This window comes from Monodelphis domestica, chromosome 4, assembly GCF_027887165.1.
Source record: "Monodelphis domestica isolate mMonDom1 chromosome 4, mMonDom1.pri, whole genome shotgun sequence".
NCBI classification, from domain to species: Eukaryota; Metazoa; Chordata; class Mammalia; order Didelphimorphia; family Didelphidae; genus Monodelphis; species Monodelphis domestica.
Genome location: NC_077230.1, coordinates 366,515,283 through 366,536,633, shown reverse-complemented (window position 1 = coordinate 366,536,633; position 21,351 = coordinate 366,515,283). Strand labels below are relative to the sequence as shown.

The following is a 21,351-nucleotide window of genomic DNA, read 5'->3' as shown; positions in this document are numbered from 1 at the left end:
TCTCCCTTGGTCTAGGTACTATGCTTCTCTTAATACAAACTAAAACTATATGAAGTTTTTTGGCTTCCACATCCAATTATTGGCTCATATTGAGTTTCCAGTCTATAAAAACTCCCACCTTTCTCATGTACCACTTAAAATTCCAAGAGGAAGCCTAATCTTTTTAAAACCATGCATTGGTACCAAGAGGCAGGGAGAAGCAAAAGACCTTCCATACATTGTTCATTTTTTCATATAATCAGTTTCTAATTAGTATTAAGATCTGCTATAAGGTAGGACAGGATTGTTCAAAGAAAGAACCAAAAGATAAGACAAAAAAACCAAAACAAAAATAACTTACTTTAAAATCTGCCAACTGTTGGTTGATGGCGTCCACTTCAGTGCCCACCACCCACTGAAGGGCCTCTCCCTCCTCTGCTGCTGTGGTCATGTCATTCAGCTCTTTCATTTTGCTGTAGAAGTCTCCCACTCGAGCCAAGGTCAGTTCTAGTTGCTCCTGACGGGCTTTTCCCCTCTCGGTTAGTTTGCCACATTGTTTGCTCAGGGCTTCCAGTTCCCTCTTAAGTCCTAACAAGTCTAGACTTCCTTCTTCTTCTAGCATTTGTCGGCACTCTCCTTCAGAGGCCTTGATGTCCAATTTCAGGCTCTGGATTTTGCTAAGGAATAGACGAACATCTTCAATCTGGGACTGGAGGCTGTCAATGTCTCTGCCAATGGCACGCATGCTATCAAGTTCATCATCTAGGTCAGCTAGCTGAGAAAACATCTCTCGGACTCGACAATGGAACTGGCCAATCCCCTCAAGTTTATTTTCCATTGCCACACAGCTACTGTTCACTCTTTCTTTGACTTCCATAAAGTCTTGCTCAGTGACCTCAGCTTGGTGTTGAAGCTGGGAAGCATCAGAACCTTGTGGAGCATCTTCTACTAGGCCCTGAGTGAAGTTCTTGAGATAATCCACCTGTGGCTCCAGGGCCTGCAGCACTTCCTGTTGAGCTCGGAGCTTCTCTAGGTTCTTATTGCTGCAGGCTTGGGGACCTAGTGCATCAAAGATTTCAAGCTGATGTTTGGTCCCATCGAGCTTCTTTTCAATATTCTTATAGCTATCTTGGAACTCCTTGAGTCTCTGAGTCATTTCTTCAAGGGACTCTGTTTTGGCTTGTAGTTCTTCTGTAATGGCATCCATGTTCTGATTGATGCCTGCTTTCTCATCTCGGATATCATCTTCATCAGTCTGAGAAGAATTGATTAAGATGTCGGCAGTACTGTTCAACATTTCCAACAGGGATCGGCGCTTTTCCACATCAGTCAGCATGGCCTTTGACCTCAAGAGATGAGCCTCTAACTGGACCGGATCCAGGGTCACCTGTAAGTCAGACATCTTGGCCTTGCAGTCCTCAATCCATGGTATGAGGTCTTCCACATGCCACTGGTATTTCTGAGCCTTCTGCAAACAATCTTTGAGCCTGGACTGTCGGTCAGCAGCCTTTTTACTAAGCTCCTCCCAGTGGCTTTTGAGCTCAATCAGCTGGCTTTGCAAGGTCTTTTTCTCTTCCCCTGGATGCACAGAAAGAAGCAGAGATTCCCCTTCAATTATGATCACCTCATAAGAACCACTGCGCTGGTTCAGGCTCTTCTGGAATTCTTCTTGCTCCTGAAGCTGGCAGTGTAGCCGGTCTAACTTTGCAGAGATGGGTTGGGCCTTTGCTTGCTGGTTTTGTTTGTCATCTAGCCAGGTCCTCAGTTCATCAAACATTTGCTGAAATTGCTGGGTGCTGGCAAGAGCTGTCTGGAGTTTGTTCATGCGATCAGCTAAAAAGGAAAAAAAATGAAATTTAAATTAATCAAGGCTAATGAAGGCATTTAAATAAGTCTGCTGAATGTCAAAGTTTTAGTCTAATGAACTGAAGTAGAAGTCATGATCTTTTTCCAAGGAGAAAGCTGTGAGTTTAGAACAAAGTCCTTATTTCCATCTACAGCCCTACTACAGGCTAAAGATAAGAATTCCAGAGAAACTTTTCTATCTATCAGAGTGTAGGAGAGGAGACAAGATCATGTGGATGTGAGAGGAGGGCATGATGAACAGGCCTATGAGCACAGGTCTTTCATCTTTATTGCTAAAAGTGCATTTTTGGGATGATCAGATTTGGAAGTGGAAGAAACTTTAGAAATCAACTGACCTTGCAAAATTCTGTCTTGAAACATAAAAATAAAACACAAAACCTGAAGATAATGGAGAAGTTGTCTGTCTAAAGCAACATAAGTAGTCTATGTACCCAAGCTAGGATTCAAATTCAGAATTCTGATGATATGTCTATAAGGATTGTTTCTCTACTAATAATGATTCCTATTTGTACATAGTTTTAAGATTTGCAAAGATTTTTAGGGTCAATCTATACCCATAAATAGCCTCCTATTGTTGATAGACCTTAGGTTAAGGTAAAGTAACAATAGCAACTGTGTCATACCTGGGACAACTACAAGAAGATTGTTAGTTGATATTCCTTCAAAAGAAACTACCAGAAATTCAGAAAACACAAGAATCGCATAATTTCATATTTAAAAAGGACCTTAGGGGCCATTTAGTACAAAAATATTTGGGGAAGAATCCCTTCTATATTCTAGTAAGGAGGAGCATATTACTTTTTTTTTTTTAATAAACCCTTACCTTCTGTCTTGGAATCAATACTGTGTATTGGTTCCAAGGCAGAAGAGTGGTAAGGGCTAGGCAATGGGAGTCAAGTGACTTGCCCAGGGTCACACAGCTGGGAAGTGTCTGAGGCCAGATTTGAACCTAGGAACTCCCATCTCTAGGTCTGGCTCTCAATCCACTGAGCTCCCCAGCTGCCCCCTAGCATATTACTTTCTGAAGGAGTCCATTCCACTTTTGGATAGCTCTCATTGTGACAAAGCTGTTCCTTCTGTCCAGTCTCAACTCTGATGCTTTGTAAATTCTACTCATAATGAATAATATGGAAATAGGATATGAGTGATAATGTATGTATAATCCAATGAAATTGCTTATCAGCTTTGGGAGGGGGAGAAGAAAAGTGGAGGAAGAATACATGAATCATGTAACCATGGAAAAAATTAAAATAAACAAAAAATTAAATTAAATTAAAAAGTTCTATTCATTACTCCTAGTTCTTCCTTCTGAGTTTAAGCAGAATCAATCTAATCCTCTTCCTTGTGAAAGCCCTTTGAACACTTATAGACAGTTAAATTATATTCCCTACCCCTAAGGCTTCTCTTCCTCAGGTTAAACATCCCCTTCAACTGCTGCTCAAAGAACATTAGTATTGTTCTTGAAGTGATAAAGTGATGAAGTGATAAAGACCTGAGTTCAAATTTGGCCTCAGGTACTTAATAGCTTTGTGATCCTGGGAGAGTCACTTTACTACTACTACTACTACTACTACTACTACTACTACTACTACTACTACTACTACTACTACTACTACTATATGCCTCAGTTTCCTCATCTGTAAAATGAGGATAATAATGGCATCTACTTCTCAGAGTTGTTATGAAGATAAGATGTGATATTTTTTAAATGTTTAGCAAACTTTAAAGTGCTATATATAAATACTAGTTGCTCTTATTATCGTTATCATCATCATCATCATCATCATCACATATGATCTTGAGGACATCTACCATCTAGGTGGCCCTCCACTAGATGCTCTTCCACTTATAATAATGATGATAACTAACACTTATAGCACTTACTATGTGCCAGGTACTGTGCAATTAATATCTCATTTGATCCTCCAGGGGGTAGGAGCTATTATTATTCCCATTTTTCAGATAGAAACTGGAACAGAGATTAAGTGTATTACCCAGGGTCACACAACTAAGACATGTCTGAGGCTAGATTTGAACTCGAGTTTTCTTGCCACTAGGCCTGGCACTCTATCCACTGCACCACCTAGTGGCCTTAGTCAGAGGACCAGAGTTTAAATTGTGGTTTGCCACTTACTACTACTGTGATCCTGATCATGTCACTTAATCTCTGGATCTCAGATGCCTTATCTGTGAATGAGGGAGATGAAACACAGGACATCAAAGGTCTCTTCCAGCTCTATGATCTATGAGGCTATATGAGGATGTAAATCCAGCATTCTGGTCATGGATAAGAATTGCCCAAATGGAGGGAAATTTTATTTCAGAGATAAAGAAATCCCTTTCTGAAATTATAAATCCTCTATTGCTGGGACACTGAAAAGCACCTTCTTTGGCATCAGAAAGTGCTTTTCATATCATCTTACCTGCAAGGTCTTCTAAGCCCTTGAGAGGGAGGGCAACTGTCTCCAGCCGCTTCCTCAGCTCGTCTTTGAGGTACTGCTCCCCTATGAGTGTGGACAGCTCATCGCATAGTGCCTGGGCATCTGTGATTTCATGATCCAGCTGCTCCAAGTCAGACCGAATCTCACTCGTCTCTTCTAGCTGTTGTTTCACAGCAGCAGGCTGGGTGCTGATGGCTGATTGGCCATTCAGCTGCTGTCCAACAGCTTTGACCCTTTCAGATAAGTTCTGGAGGAGCTCCTGATACTGAGTGCTTTTGACAAGAGTTTGGTCAATTTGACTAGACCGAGAATTAAGCCTGTCTGTCAGTTCGATCCACTTGTTGTTGATGTTTTGGAGTTCTTCCTGTACCTGGCTAGCAGATGGAGAGCCATCTCCAGGGCCAGTCAGGATACCCTGAGCTGCCTGGTTCAGCTGCTCATGCTGTGGCTTGCGAGCTTCAAATTCCTTTAGCATAAACTGAAACAGAAATAACACCAAGTTGTTTAGATAGAGAAGATAGATCTAAAAACAGTGTCAAAACAAAAATGGTTTTAGGTCTTTCCAAATAATTGCCAATGTCTTTAGAAATATACCAGAAAACAATTGGGTCTGGGCTGCTGGGCTGGGGGAAAAGGAGAGCGTTGCTATTTATAAAAGCCTGTTTGGAAAAGTTCTTTCCTCTTATCCATTTCACTTCTCTTCCTTATCTGTTCTGCTCTGCTGAAAATCAATCACTAAGGGAGACATACAGAGAAGTGAAGAAGCTTATTCTCTGAAAGACTTGGAGATCTAATGAATTCTGGTCTCTGGGAGACAAAAATTCTTGGAGGGCTCAAGTCAGAGTCCGTGAATTTAAATCCTGACTTTGTCAATTACTACTTCTATGATCTTGGTCAAGTCACTTAATCTCTATACCTCAGTTTCCTTATCTGTGAAAGAGGGGAATAGAACATCAGACCTCAAAAGTCTCTTTATGCTCTAAGTCTATGACCCTATGAACTTTAAAGTCAGTATTCTGGTCTCAAACAAGAATCAAACACAAGGGAAACTTGATTTCAAAGATATATAGAGGGCTGAAAAAGCATGCTCTATGGATTAGTTCTCTCTTCAGTACTGGCACATGGTTCTATGAAAAGACAACTTAGGACATAGTATTGGGAATCAGGCTGCCTATTTTACCTGTATTACTGGCTAGGTTCACTAGTTAAATTCTCAAGACTTCAATTTTTTTCTAATTGAAGGTTGATGAGACATAGTGGCTAGGGTACTAGATGAAGTCAGGAAGGCCTGATTAAAAAATCCTGCCTCTGACACTTAGCAGCTACATAATCAGCAGCAAGAAACAACCTTCCTGATCCTTAGTCTCTTCATTTGTAAAATAAAAGATAATAATGCCTATTGTTATAACCTCCTAAGATTGTAGTGAGGCACAAATGAAATAATGTATATATAGGGCTTTGTAAACATTAAAGAGATAGGGATAGGTACTGGACCTGTGATTTCACAGGGTTGGGGAACTCCCAGGGAGTTTAGTGAGATTATCTCCAGCAATTCAAGTCAGTACATCCTCTTCAACTTGTAAATGTTAAAGCAACTGATAGATTAAGGTACCATATAAACAGCAGTTACAGTATAGGTTCCCCTCTTGAGTTCTTACAGCACTCATAATTGGAGCAAATTTAGCCATTAAATATACATAGGCCATCTCATACTGATGGGTTTATATTCTAAAAGTCATTTTCCCCATGAAAACCATGCTTTAAATCATGGCTTACTTTCCACTCTGAAATATAATACCAATAGTAATGTTTTGATTATAGCTATCTACCATTTATAAAACTGTATCAGTGGGGAAATACATTTTTTAGTTCTGGCACAACATACCAGAAATATATCACCTCTTTGTTGGTGACATAATTTATTTTTTAAATGTTTCTTTTGAATTTAACAAATACAAAATTAGTATTTTCATGTAAATAGAAGAGAAAAAGGGGATTGTACATGAAACTGTAGATCTTTATTATGTATAGTATAGCTTACTTTCCTCACTCTCTTTTTAAAAACCCTTATCTTCTGTCTTAGAACCAATATTCTAAGGTGGAAGAGCAGTAAGGTCTAGGCAGTGGAAGTTAAGTAACTTGCCCAGGATTGCACAGCTAGTGAGTATGGGAGGCCAGATTTGAAACCAAGATCTCCCATCTCTAGGCCTGACTCTCACTGAGCCACTTAGCTGCCCCCAATTTTCTCTTTAAGTATGTTAAGTTCAACCTATAATTTTACAATTCTCCTGCTTGTTTGTGCTAATGATCTCCTAATTGCCACATCTATGGCTTTGTCTCAATCACCATCCTTCTAAATTTCCCTGAAGCCTTAAACACTGTCAAATCATTCTCTTGGATACACTCCTCTCTAGGTTTTCATGACCCTGTTCTCTTTTGGTTTTCCTCCCTATTTGCCTGACTGTTGCTTATCAGTCTCTTTTATAGAACCTTCTTCCAAGTCACAACTACTATACCAAGGTATCCACAGAGCTGAGCCCTTTTCTTTCCCCTCCCCATACCATCTCACTTGGATCTCATCAGTTCCCCTGTATTCAATTAGTATCTTTATACAGATTATTCCCAGACTTATTTATCTAGTTCTTACCTTGCTCCTGACCTCAAATTTTGAATCACTATCTGTTTCTTAGATATCTCACACTCAACATGCCAAAAAGAGTTTTCCTTTTTCTAAACTCCCCTATTACTGTTGAGTCCTCCTTCCAGTCTCATATCAGCCATGACTCTTTACTTGCATTCACCCTGATTATCTAATCTTTTTTCTTGTCATTTCTCACTTCACCACATCTTTTATAGACATCTCCTTTCTTCACTCACTCAGTCACCACCCTGGTACAAGCTCTTATCCATTTCCATCTCAATTAATACAATAGCCTACTGGCTGGTAGCCTTTTCTCAAGTTTCTCCCCATCCAAATCTATCTTTCACTCAACTGCCAAAGCAACCTTCCCACTACATTAGGTCATCCTCCTGCTTAATAAACTCCAAGAGTTCCTTGACATGTTCAGAATCAAATATGAAATCTCCTGATTTTTTAAAAGCCCTTTACAATGTTTACAAGCCTGCCCCTGCCCACCCTTTATTTTCAAGTTCCCTCCAGGAACCCTTTGATTCAGTAACATGGGCACTCCATGCCTGTAATGTTGGTCCAGCTCACCTCTGCCTCTTGGCTTTCCTCAAGATTCAGCTCCAATCAATCTATGGCAAGAGGCCTTTCTTGTACATCACTCTCCACTCTCACTAATCTTTATCCTGCCCTCCTCCTGAAATTGCTTTCCATTTATACTGAATAGATCTGAATATATAATTTTTACATGTTTTATCCCTCAATAGAATGTGAGCTCCTTGAGAGAAAGTGTTATGTTTGCATTGCCTTCCTTTATAGACCTGGTACTTAGCACAGTGCCTGGAACATAGCAGGGATTTAATAAATGTTTGACTGATGTTGAATTTGTAGTTGGTGGCTACATTATCAGAATTGTTCTCAAGTGTTTCAAAGTGTTTTTTCTTCAAAATGTTGACTCTATATATACTGTGTTCCTGATTCTGTTTACTTTATTCTGTATCAGTTCATAGAGAACTTTCCCAGTTTCTCTGAAATAATACGTTTTATAATTTCTTATGGCATAATATTATTCAGGTAACATAACTTGTTTGGCCATTCCCTAAAAAGTCCTCCCATCCCTTCATTTCCAGTTCATTGTGATTACAAAAAGTGGTTGCCATCAATATTTTGGTTCATAAGGGTCTTTGCTTTCTTTCTTTGATTTTATTTGGGAACATAGGCCTAGAAGTGGCACTGCTTCCCCAATAACTGAGTGACCTGTATAGTGTATGTTTCCAAATAATTTTCCAGATAAGTTATATCAATTCAGTTTCCTCAACAGTACATTAGTGTAGATCATTTCTTATGACAAAAATATTCCAGATACACTAAATTTAGCCACTCCCAAATAGGCATCAACTTTCTAGTTCTTTGTGATCACAAAAGGTGTTATGAATACATTAAAAGGCATTTTCCCTTTTGTCTTTGACTTCTTTGGATATATGTTGAACAGTAGGGTTGCTCTTGTGGTAGAGGCATGGAGAGAAACTGAGAGAACTTGTAAACCAAGATGCAAAAACCAGGGTTCCAAATGGAATGTGTTCCCAGGAGTTGGCAGTTTGAGCTAACAGGGGGAGGGGACTTGGACTCTCTCTCTCTGGAGGTTGGAAGCTGACTGAAAAGATCCTGGTGGAGCTGACTTGGTTTTTTGGGGTTCTCTGACTTTGGACAGTTGAATTTGACAAGAAGGAGAAACTTGGCTTTTGAGTTGGTGATCTATTTGAGAGTTGAGCTGGCCAGGAGAAACTGAGAGACTTTGAACTTTGTTTTTCTCTTGAGGAGTTGTCTCAGATTGAAGGACCCTTGGGCAGGGGGGGGGGGGGGGGCGCTACAGAAATTAAGCTGAGAGACTTTGCTGATTTTGAGAAGAAGAAGAAGAAAGAAGATTAAAAAAAAACTGTTGTCCTCCATCTCCCTAACTGTCTTAGAGTCACAGTTTGTGACTGGACTACTTCCTCAAACATTCCTAAAATTATCCCTGTAGTTTAGGGAAATCCTCTTCCCTCTTCCCTCAGTTTCCCATCCTGTTATCACAATAAATCCCTTAACTGAGAAAGAAAACTAGAGTATTTTATAGTCTACGGGGGGGGGGGGGGGGGGGGGGGAAGAAGGGACGAAGTCAAAGGCTTCCAGAAGAAGGTGGTTAAAGGAGAGGGTGAACGAGGAAGGAGGTTAGGAAATAGATTGATCCATCAGCCATCAGTAGGGATTAGAAGGCAAACCCAGAGTATTCCCCAGTATCTATCTAGAGTACATCTCTGTGTATCAGTATCCCTCAGCATTTCTCATTTCTACCTCCATTACAAATAAGCAGCATCAGGTTCCCTTAGCAGCTCTCTCTAGTCATAAGCCAGAGAACAGCAGTCATTGCAGAAGAAACAGTTTCCCCTCAGTTTACCTTCTCTATTTTATTCTATTTCACTATATGAAGAAAAGAATGGACATTTCGGTCATGCTTTTTAGCATAATGCAAAATTGCTTACTGGAATGGTTGGAACAATTCATAATTCTACTGACTGTGTTATTGTGTCTGTCTACAAACCTCTAATATTGACATCTTAATATTGACATAGATGACAAAGGTTGGAAAGAGTGAATTTACTGGGTATGAGGTAAAACCTCTGAGTTGTTTTGATCTGCATTCCTCTTATTATTAGTTATCTGAAGAAATCTTTAATAAAATTAATAGTCTATAATTCCTCTTTTGAGAAATGTTTGTTTTTATCTTCTGACTATTTAATCACTGGGGAATAGCTCTTGGTCTTACATGTTAAGTAGGTCATTTGTTAAATCTATACATGCATTATGAGAAGTGAACTCTCTAGAGTAATCTCTCATCAGGTGCCCTGAAATCAACAAGAAAGAACAGATGTTTCAAACTCAGATTGTTTAATAAGTGTTGGTAAGAAAGGGGCCACTTGTATAGGCATATTGTTTTTTATCATTGTAAGTGTTAGTCTTGTCTTTCAATTTATGTTATAAGATTTTTGAGGGAAAGGATCATGATATCCTCTCATCTCCACCCTGCTCCAGTATCCCCCTATAACACCAGCATATATCCACACAGAATGGCTCCAATTGCGCCTCCAGCTTTCAGAAAAGTATCTTCTGAATTATAGGATCACAGATTTAGAGCTGGAAGGAATCTTAGGAATTATATGACATAACTCCCTCATTTTATATATGAAGAAATGTAGGCATAGAGAGATTAAGTGACTTGTTAAAGATCACAGAGACCTGGTACAGTGAAAACAGCACAGGTTCTGGAGCCACAGGAAGAGGATCTGGGTTCAAATGCATCTTATGGGAATCAACACCTATGTGGCCTTCCTTGGACAAATGCCTTAACCTCAGTGGTCACAGTTTCCTTATATATAATAAGAGTAGTAATAACAACAATTATGAATAGCTAACATTTAAATAATGCATTAAGTTGGCAAAATGAGGAAACTGAAGTATACAGAAGTGAAGTGATTTACCCAGGGTAATATGGCTAGTAAGTGTCTAAGACAAGGTTTTAATTTGGGTCTTCTCACTCCAGGTCTGGTGCTCTAACCATGGTGCAACCTAGCATAATGAGAGTTAAACTAGATGATGGGGGGTAGAGAGTAGGGAGGGAATAAGTATACTAGGCAGTGACTCTGAGTTTCTATGGTATTCACTGCTTATGATGAAAATGTGAGTTAACCCTTAAATGAAAGCACCAGAATTCAAGCCTTGCTCCCCAGCATTGATAAGCATAGAACTGAAGGACCTAGTCAAAAAGGACTCCCAAAGCCCTCACTCTGCTGGGCCTCCACACTCCTAGGTTGCTCCTCACCTGGACTTGTTGCTTCTGTGCATTCAACATGTTGGGATCAATGGACAAGGGCCCCAGAACACTCATCATCAGTTCTTTCTCTGTCAGCCAGGGTCGCAGCTGGGTTTCAGCAGCCTGGAAGCTTGCTAGCTGGTTAGCAGATTCCTCCAGTTTCTGCTGCCTTGCTGCCGTGACCTCATTAGCCCTCTCCCACCGGGAACCTGGAGAAAATAAATGGGGAGAAGTTGGTTCTTTACTCTCTCTTAGGAACCAAGCTTTTCATAACTGTCTTCCCAGTACATCTAAGCATCAGTTGTTTTACTTCTTTACCAAAACAGATTGGGACAAATTATCAGTGTTCTTGATTTATCCATGTAAGATGACCTTTCCTGCTATGGGGGAAGCAATTTTTTTTTTGAGTCCTGAGTGCTTTCTTTATCTTTAATTTTTTTTTTATCCATGGTTACATGATTCATGTTGTCTCCCTTCCCTCTTCCTCCCATACCCCTGGAGATGACAAGCAATTCCACGGGGTTATACATATATTACCACTCAAATCCTATTTCCATATTATTCATTTTTGTAAGAGTAATCTTTTAAAACCCAAACCCCAAGTCATGTACCCATATAAATAAGTTATAAATTATATGTTTTCTTCTGGATTTCTACTCCCACATTTCTTTCTTTGGATGTGGATAGGGTTCTTTCTCATAAGTCCCTTAGAATTGTCCTGGGTAATGACCCATTGCTATTAATATTAATTAATATTAATATTAATAATTAATAATTGCTATTAGTAGCAAAGTCAATTACATATTTGATTGTCTCACAATGTTTGATTTACTCTGTATAATGTTCTCCTGTTTCTGCTTATTTCACTCTGCATCAGTTTATGGAGGTCTTTCCAGTTCTTATAGAAATTCATGAATTCATCATTCCTTATAACACAATAGTACTCCATCACAATCATATACCAGAATTTGTTCAGCCATTTCCCAATCAAGGCACATATCCTCATTTTCCAATTTTTTGCCACCACAAAAAGCACAGCTATGTTTTTGTACAAACAGAACCTTTCCCATTAAAAAAAATCTCTATGGGATACAGACCAAATAGTGGTATTAGAGGATCAAAGGACATGCATTCTTTTAAAGCCCTTCGGGCATAATTCCAAATTGTTTTCTAAAATGGTTGGATTACTTCACAACTCTATCAGCAATGCATTAGAGTCACAATTTTGCTACATCCCCTCCAACATTTCTTATTTTCCTTTACTATAATATTGACTACTCTGTTAGGTGTAAGGTAGCACCTCAGAGTTGTTTTGATTTGCATTTCTCTAGTCAGGAGGGATTTAGAACATTTTCCCATATAATTATTGATAGTTTTGATTTCTTCATATGAAAACTACATATTTATATTCCTTTACCATTTGTCAATTTGAGGAGTGGTTTGATTTCTTCTAAATTTGACTTAGTTCTTTGTATATCTGAGAAATGAGACCTCTGTCAGAGAAATTTGTTATAAAATTTTCCTCCAGTTTGTTGTTTCCCTTCTAATTTTGGTTGCATTGGTTTTGTTTGTACAAAACCTTTTTAATTTAGTATAATCAAAATTATTCATTTTACATCTTGCAATGTTCTCTATCTCTAGCTTGGTCTTAAATTCTTCCCTTCTCCACAAATCTGACAGGTATACTATTCCACATTCACCTAATTTCCCTCTTTATGTTTAAGTCATATACCCATTTTGAACTTATTTTGCTATAGAGTGTGATACATTGTTCTAAACCTACTTTTTGACATACTGTTTTCCAATTTGCCCAGCACTTTTTGTCAAGCACTTAATTCTTATCCCAAAAGCTGAGATCTTTAGGTTTATTGTACACTAGATTGCTGAGGTCATTTCCCCCTATTCTATTCCATGGATCCACCCTTCTATCTCTATCTCTTAGCCAGTAACAGATTGTTTTGATGATCACTGCTTTGTAGTATAGTTCTGCTACTGCTAGGCTTACCATCCTTCACATTTTTTCATTAGTTCCCTTGATATTCTTGATCTTTTGTTCTTCCAGATGAATTTTGTTGTTATTTTTTCTAATTTCTATAAAAGTTTTTTGGTAGTTTGATAGGTATGGCATTGAAAAGTAAATTAATTTAGGTAGTAATACTGATATTTTTATTATATTATATCATCTTATATCCATGAGCAATTAATGTTTTTCCAATTGTTTAGATCCAGTTTGATTTGTGTGAAAAGTGTTTTGTAGTTGTCTTCATATAAAACTGTATTTATCTTGGCAGATTACCAAATATTTTATATTGTCTAGAGTAATTTCAAATGGAATTTCTCTTTCTAATTCTTGCTACTGAGTTTTGTTGGAAATATATAGAAATTCTGATGATTTATGTGAGTTTATTTTGTATCCTGCAACTTTGTTAAAGTTATTATATCCGGGGGCAGCTAGATGGCTCAGTGGATTGAGAGTCAGGCCTAGAGATGGGAGTTCCTAGGTTCAAATCTGGCCACAGCCACTTCCTAGCTGTGTGACCCTGGGCAAGTCACTTAACCCCCATTGCCTAGCCCTTACCACTCTTCTGCCTTGGAGCTAATACACAGTATTGACTCCAAGATGGAAGGTAAGGGTTTAAAAAAAAAATAAAGTTATTATATCCACTAGCTTTTTAGTTGATTTTCTAGGATTCTCTAAATATACCATCATATCATCTGCAAAGAATGATAGTTTGGTATCCTCACTACCTAATTTGATTCCTTCAATTTCTTTTTCTTCTATAATTGCTATACCTAGCATTTCTAGTATACCATTAAATAGTAGTGGTGATAATTGGCATCCTTGCTTCACTCCTGATCTTATTGGGAAGGTTTCTAACTTTTCCTCATTGTAGATAATATTTGCTGATGGTCTTAAATAAATACTACCTATTATTTTAAGGAAAGGCCCTTTTATTTCTACACTTTCTAATATTTTCAATAGGAATGGCTGTTGTATTTTGCCAAAGGTTTTTTTCTGCATCTATTGAGATAATCATGTGATTTCTGTTAGTTTGATTATTGATATGGTCAATTATGTAGATGCCTTTCCTAATATTGAACCAGCTTTACATTCCTGGGTATAAATCCCACATGGTCATAGTGGATAATCCTTGTGATATATTGTAGTCTCTTTGCTAGTATTTTATTTAAGATTTTTGCATCTATGTTCATTAAAATGATTGATTTATAATTTTCTGTCTCTGTTTTTGGTCTTCTTACCTTAGGTATCAGTACTACATTTATTTCATGAAAAGAATTTGGTAAGACGCCTTCTTTGCTTATTTTGTCAAATAGTTTGTATAGTATTGGGATTCGTTTTTCTTTAAATGCTTGATAGAATTCACTTGTGAATAAATATGGCCCTGATATTTTTTCCTAGGGGATTCCTTGATGGCTTATTCAATTTCTTTTTCTGAGAGGGGATTATTTAAGTATTCTATTTCCTCTTTTGTTAATCTAAGAAATTTATATTTTTGTAAATGTTCATCCATTTCACCTAGATTGTCATATTTATTGTCATATAATTGGGCAAAACAGCTCCTAATAATTGCCTTAATTTTCTATTCATTAGAAGTGAAATTGGAGGCAGCTGGGCAGCTCAGTGGATTGAGAGTTAGGCCTAGAGATGGGAGTTCCTGGGTTCAAAGCTGACCTCAGACACTTCCCAGCTGTGTGACCCTGGGCAAGTCATTTAATCCCCATTGTCCAGCCCTTACCACTCTTCTGCCTTGGAGCCAATACACACTCCAAGACGGAAGGTAAGGGTTTAAAAAGTGAACTTACCTGTTTCATTTTTGATACTGGTAATTTGATTCTCTTATTTTTGAAATAAAATTAACCAATACTTTATCTATGTTTGTTCAAATAACTAACTCCTAGTCTTATTTATTAGTCAGTAGTTCTTTCCCTTTCAATTTTATTAATTTTGACTTTAATTTTTAGTATTTACAATTTAGTTTTTATCTGAGGATTTTTAATTTGTTCTTTTTCTAGTTTTTTAAGTTGCATGTCCAATTCAATGTTTTCCTTTTTCTCTTTTTTGTTGATATAAGCACTCCAAGATATACATTTCCCCCAAATACTGCTTTGGCTATATCCTATACATTTTGATATGATGTCTCCTCATTGTCATTTTCTTTAGTGAAATCAGTGATTGTTTCTACACTTTGTTCTTTGGCCCATCAGTTTTTGAAGAATTAGATTATTTAGTTCACAATTAATTTTAATTTGCCTCTCCATGAACCTTTATTAATTATAATTTTTATTGTATTAATATATGAAAATTTATTGTATTAATATATGAAAATTAATATATGAAAATATATGCATTATTTCTGCTTTTCTGTATCTATTTGTGATGTTTTGGTGCACTAGTATATGGTCAGTCTTTGTATTTGTGCCACTTATGGTTAAAAAGGTATATTTGTTTTTCCTATTCAATTTTCTCCAGATTTCTATTAACTCTTTGAGTTTTCTAAAATTGTATTCACTTCCCTTACTTCTTTCTTATTTACTTTTCAGTTTGATTTCTCTAGTTCTCATAGATGAAGGCTGAGGTTTCCCACTAGTATAGTTTTACTATCTATTTCTTCCTTGAGCTCCTAATTTCTCCTTTAAAAATCTGCATATGATACCATTTGGTGCATAGGCTAAGTAATGATATTTCTTCATTGTCTATGTTGTCTTTTATCAATATGTAATTACCTTCCTCCATCTCATTTAATAAAATTTATTTTTGCTTTAAATTTGTCTGAGAACATGATTGCTACTGCTGCCTTTTTTATTTCAGTTGAAGCCTAACAGGTTCTGCTCCAACTTCTAATCTTTACTCTGTGTGTGCCTACCTGCATCAAATGTGTTTCTTGTAAACAACATAAGGTAAGATTTTGATTTTTAATCCACACTGCTATCCACCTTCATTTTATGGGTAAGTACATCCTATTCACATTCACATTTATGATTACCATCTGTGTATTCCTCTCCATCTTAATTCTCTCTTTTAATTCTGTTTTCCTTTCACTCTTTCCCTCCACACCAGTGTTTTGATTTTACTCACTCTTCCCTTTCCCCTCCTTTTACTTCCCTTCCAACCACCTCCCTTCTTATTCCCCTCCTACTTCTCTAGTAGCTATTAATCACCATCTTCAATTTTTCCCTCTTATATTATTCTCCTCCTCACACCACTCCCACTTTCTTATTCCCTTTCTACTTCTCTATATGGTAAGATAAGATTCTATACTCCAATGAATCTGGCTCTTCTGTCCTCTCTGAACCAATTCCAATGAAAGTAAGTTTTAAGTATTACCAATCATCACCCTCATCATCCCCTCCCTGTAACAGAATTCTCCCTCTCCATGTGTATCTTTTTTTATATATTTTACCCCATTTTACTTGTTCCTTCCAATTTCTATTAGTACAATCTTCTTTTTTACTGAATCCTAGTTTTTTACATATCATCTTCAACAGTTTAGTACCACACCCTCTGTCTATGTATACTTCTTTTAACTAGTATGAAAATGATAATTTTTAAGAGTTATAGATATCATCTTTCCATATAAAAATATAAACAATCTGACCTTGTTGAAGTCCTTAAATTTTTTCTCTTCCTTATTTTACCTTTTTGTGGTTCTCTTGAATTTTATACTTGGATAAATTTTCTGTTTAATTCTGGTCTTTTCTTTAGGAATGTTTTAAAGTATATAGTCAATTTTGATGGGTATGTGATTCGTGGTTGTAAACACAATTCTCTTGCCTTCCGGAATACCATCAACAATTGATTGAGCTACTTATAAATTTGAGTAATTAGACCTTTGTCAGAGGTTTTTGTTATAAAGATGTTTTCCTAATTTGTTGCTTCCCTTCTAATTTTGGTTGCACTGGTTTTATTTGTACACCAAAAAGTTTTAATTTAATGTAATCAAAATTATTTATTTTACATTTTGTCATTTTTTCTAACTCTTGCTTGGTCTTAAAATCTTTCCTTTCCCAAAGATCTGACATGTTTACTATCCTGTGTTCACCTAATTTACTTATGGTTTCCTACTTTAAACAATAGCCATTCCACCCATTCTGAGTTTATCTTGGTGTAGGGTTGGATAATTTTTTGTAACGATTCTTTTTTTTTTTTGTATGATTTTGTATGATTCTAGGCCTTTTGGGTGGGGGAGGGTCATGACATTCAGGTAGTCCATAATTCTCAAATTGTCTCTCCTGGATCTATTTTCCAGGTCAGTTGTTTTTTCAGTTAGATATTTCATATTTTCTTCTATTTTTCCATTCTTTTGATTTCGTTTTATTGTTTCTTGATGTCTCATGAAATCATTAGCTTCTATTTGTCTAATTCTAATTTTTAAAAACGAAGTTTCTTCCATGACCTTTTGATCCTCCTTTTCCATTTTGTTCATTCTACTTTTCAAGACACTTTTTTCTTCATTTGATTTTTTTGGCCTCTTTTTCCAGTAGGTCAATTCTGATTTTAAAGCAGCTTATTTCTTCATTGGCTATTTGTACCTCTTTTTCCATTTGACAAATTTTGCTTTTTAAGCTGTTATTTTCTTTTTTATATTACTTTCATTTCCTTTTTTCTATTTTTCTCTAGCCTATCTTACTTGATTTTTTAATTCTTTTTTGAGTTCTTCCAGAGCTTGTGACAAATTCTCTTTTTGGGGGAGATTCTGTATACATTTGCTTATATCTCTCCATCTTCTGTTGCTTCTGTTCTTTGCTTTTTTTCTCTATAGAAATTTTCAAGAGTCAAGAGGTTTTTGTTTTTTGTTTGTTTTTTTTTCCCTTACTGCTTTTACTTCATTTTCCTACCAGTGGACTGAGAAATCTACATGTTGCTGGGCATTTCTGTCTTGGTATCTGGCTCACAGGGTTTTTTTGTCCTGCTCTTCTGATGCAGAAGCCTGAGAGCACCCAGCTCTATGGACCTTCAGACCTCACTGCCAGGGCCTGGGGCTTCCAGAAGTGGGTCTAAGGTGTTGTATTGTTGGAGTGGCTGGCAACCTGGAATCCCGAAGTTGTCTATGCCCTGGTTCTGAGTCTGGCACAGTAGGTGAAGGGGTTGTCCACCTGGCCTTTTCTGTTCGTAGTTTTGCTTCTGGTTCCCCCTTATAGTGTAGAAATCCATTCTATTTGACTACTTTCACATTGTGTTCAGTGGGAGAGAACCCTCACTTGTCCTGCTTTAACTCTTGTTCTTTTGAGATGCCTTTTAAAGATCGGTTTAGAAGAATATTCAGAGTGGTTTCAGACTTTCACTGCTACTAAGCCACCATCTTGATTCCTGGGGAAGCCTTTCAAAAGTTTTCTATATGTGGGTTTCTCTTAGGCCATGTCTATTCCTTCAGCCTGCTAGATGAGTTAACTAAAATATATGCCTTTTCCTGGCATTTGAGTGCCATAAAACATTTTGCATCAGAATTTAACAAAATCTCTGTAATAACTTACTGAGTTCCTCCTCCATTTCCTTCCAATGTTTTGCTTCCTGTGAGTTGGGATATTTCTTCAATAAACCAGCTAATGCTTCCTTCACTTTGTGGATCTTTGGAGAATTCTGTTCCAATTCTGCCAGGAAGGCCTAGAAGTAAAAATTCCATCAATATATAATGAAAGACAAGAAACTATGTTAGGTATGATTCTCAAAAATGATAAAGTAAATAAGGGACCATGGGCTCTGCCCCTGATTTGACAATTAGTCTGTTTGGCAGAGTCCCTGCTCTGAGCCAGAGATGCACTAAAGTAAAGAGAAGGGTTCAGAAAATGTAGCTTTGGATGACCTTGTTACAGAGATTCATCACAGAAAATTTCCCTTGATGTTTTTTAGGTTCAAAGTCTCAGCTATCTCAGATCAACACACAACAGGAAACAGGAAAATCTCACTCATAGATATAAAAGTAGTTTAAGAAACTTGACCTGATGGTGGTCCACTGTGACAAGGTCTTCTCTCCTTGCCTCCTCCAAGTTCTAGGTGGTTCTACATGTGAAGCACACTTAGTGCTCATTTCAGATCCAAGAAAATAAAGGCTTGCTTCTATGTGCTAGCTGAAGGTACTCCCTAAGCTCCTGTCTAAGACTACTAACTTTCTGTCTCAATAGCTCAGGTGGGCCTCTTTTGTGGATGTATTAATAACTAATAAATACTTTTTTATACCTTGATTTTTAATTCAAAATGCAAACCTAGAGGGCAGGAGCTGTTTTTTTACCTCCCTTCTACTTACTTTGTTTTTATACTGATAAATATCATTTTTTAAAAGCCCCAATAATCTAGGGGTTGTGTTTCTTATTTTTAAGTGAGCTATGTGGCCCATTGCTTTTAAAAAGAAAGATGATTATGACTAAATAGAGAGTTCATCTTGAATGTTAAGAATTATCTTGAGAGGGCGAGGAGAGGGTTCCAAACATTAATAGATTTTCTACAAATATAGTCTTATTTCACTATTTTCCAGACATATGAATTTATATAACTTTTTTACTTAAATCCCAAATGTGAATTCAGAGAAGTGTTAGGGTGACTTGCAAAAAATTTTATGAATGGGCTAATGTTTCCAAGAAGGATCCAGGGCAAGGACAGTGATAGTCTCTATTCCTTCCTGGTCAGATAATCTAGGAAATATTGCACTAAGTTATAGGCACTACATTTTGAGAAGTCTATTAGATTTTGAATGACATCTGAAACATGTTAGTAAGAGGGTGAACAGGATGGTGAAGATACTCAGTATCAATCCAAAAAAGGACTAGTTGAAGGAACTGGTAAAGAAAATTAGGTGATATATGATCACAACAATCTATTGAAGGGATATGACATGAAAGAAGAGTTGGACTTATTCTTGTTTGTCCCTTTAGGAAGAACCAGGACTAATGGAATGCAGATTTAATAGAATATATATTTTCATTCAACAAAGAACTTCACAATGTAATGTGTTGCCTCATCGATGAGTGAGTTCCCCATCTCTGGAGATACTCAAGCAAAGGCCAAATGACATTTTTGAGGATCATTGTAGAGGGAGGATATTGACATTCAATTACAGGATGACCTTATTGGCCTTGGAAGTTCCACAGTGCTAAGATACTGTGAAGCTTTTACAATGATTTCGGTTTCTAAATTTGGTTTATAATATGATAGATCTTAAATGTAAAGATGGCAAGTTTACCAAAGCTATTATGGGTGCTTTTTCTCCTCAGTATCAAATACTTTGCTTACCAATACCTGGCCACAGTCAATGCCTTAGTCATGTTTTCTTAACCTGTGGCAAAACTCTTGTTTAGCAGGTGAGTTTCCCTTGCAGACTAGGATACTGTTTCTGCTGCCATGGAAACCATACCTTATTACACTCAGCTTGGGCTCTCATTGTCTCTGTTTTGGTTGGTGATGAAGAGGCATCAAAAGCTTTCAGGGCATTCTCTTTAGATTCGAGCCACTGTAACAGAGAGCTTGCCTCCTCCTGAACTTCCTGCATGCTGCTGAGCATGGCCAGCAGGCTATCCCGGCGTTCCTGAAGCACCCCGCCCAGCTTCTCATACTGCTGGCTCACATCCGACATGTGACATTGGATTTCTGTCAAATCTAGTTTCAGAGAAACAGAAAGCAGATCAGAGATAGTTGCTTGAGCTTGCTGCCCATTCTCCCCCTTCTAGTGGCACCCTAGTATAGTGATATAGAATATAGCACTTGATCCCTTCTGGCCTAAAACTATAGTTCTGGATTAAATACCACTTTGTGCCTTTTATAATAACTGAAATTATATAGGTGTGATTTCCCCCCCAGATTACAGTACAGATTAAGTATTTCCTGTTTACTTACACAGAACAAAACTGCTCCTATTCATCTACCTCTTGGCTCTAGACTAAGCTATTTATCCAGCTGTATGACTGCAAAAAGGCCAAGTAATGAAGAGAGGAGAAAGGACGAAAGCTAATGCTAATGCCTCATCAGGACTGCCAATTCCCCCAGATTTCTTGTCTCTATTTTAGAGGCTGCCCTGCTTAGAGGCAGAAGGCTATTATAAATGACCTCTAAAGGTCCTCTAAAGCTCATGCCTTTTATTTGGTTTTCTCTTTAAGGTAGAAATCAATGGAGGGAAATGACCTAAGATGTCACCTAATTTGAGTGTACTTAACCATTGTTCTTTAGGACTTTTCATGTCAAAACTGGCTCACCTGCCAGCCTAAACTACCAACCAGAGCTACGCCTTCATTATTTATATATTCATATATTTTAAATTATTTTGTCTTCCACCCTCTACTTCCATCATATAATAAATCTTGGCAGTAGCTCTTCTGCCCCTCTATGGAAACAGATACAGATGCACACACAAACACTGCCCTAACACATCCAACACAGGAGGTACTGTCATGATGGTATAGCTCACCTTTGCAGGTGTGGTATCCGTTTACACTGCCTACAGAGCCTCCTAGAGAGGGCAGGACAGAACCTAAGCAGAAGGACAAGGAGACAAACACAGGGCAAGACAAACGGTTAGGAGCCATCCATGTCAGCACTCATCCGGAGATGAGGGGCCAAGGAGTTAACACAGCACAAGACA

The 21,351-nt window shown here is 37.5% G+C and overlaps 1 protein-coding gene across 26 annotated transcripts in view; it reads right to left on the bottom strand.

The window, feature by feature from the left end:
* MACF1 (microtubule actin crosslinking factor 1) overlaps window positions 1–21,351 on the bottom strand; it is a 404,892-nt gene that overhangs the window by 105,481 nt on the left and 278,060 nt on the right. For 22 of the 26 annotated variants that reach the window (XM_056795193.1, XM_056795199.1, XM_056795203.1 and 19 more), the window contains 6 exons: window positions 21,178–21,240; window positions 20,131–20,372; window positions 18,257–18,386; window positions 10,772–10,971; window positions 4,269–4,764; window positions 341–1,812 (listed from right to left, as the gene is read on the bottom strand). In XM_056795193.1, coding sequence (XP_056651171.1) covers window positions 341–1,812; window positions 4,269–4,764; window positions 10,772–10,971; window positions 18,257–18,386; window positions 20,131–20,372; window positions 21,178–21,240 — 2,603 coding nt within the window. The remainder of the gene's footprint in view (window positions 1–340; window positions 1,813–4,268; window positions 4,765–10,771; window positions 10,972–18,256; window positions 18,387–20,130; window positions 20,373–21,177; window positions 21,241–21,351) is intronic. The other 4 variants (XM_056795200.1, XM_056795189.1, XM_056795180.1 and 1 more) reach the window with 1 other exon arrangement.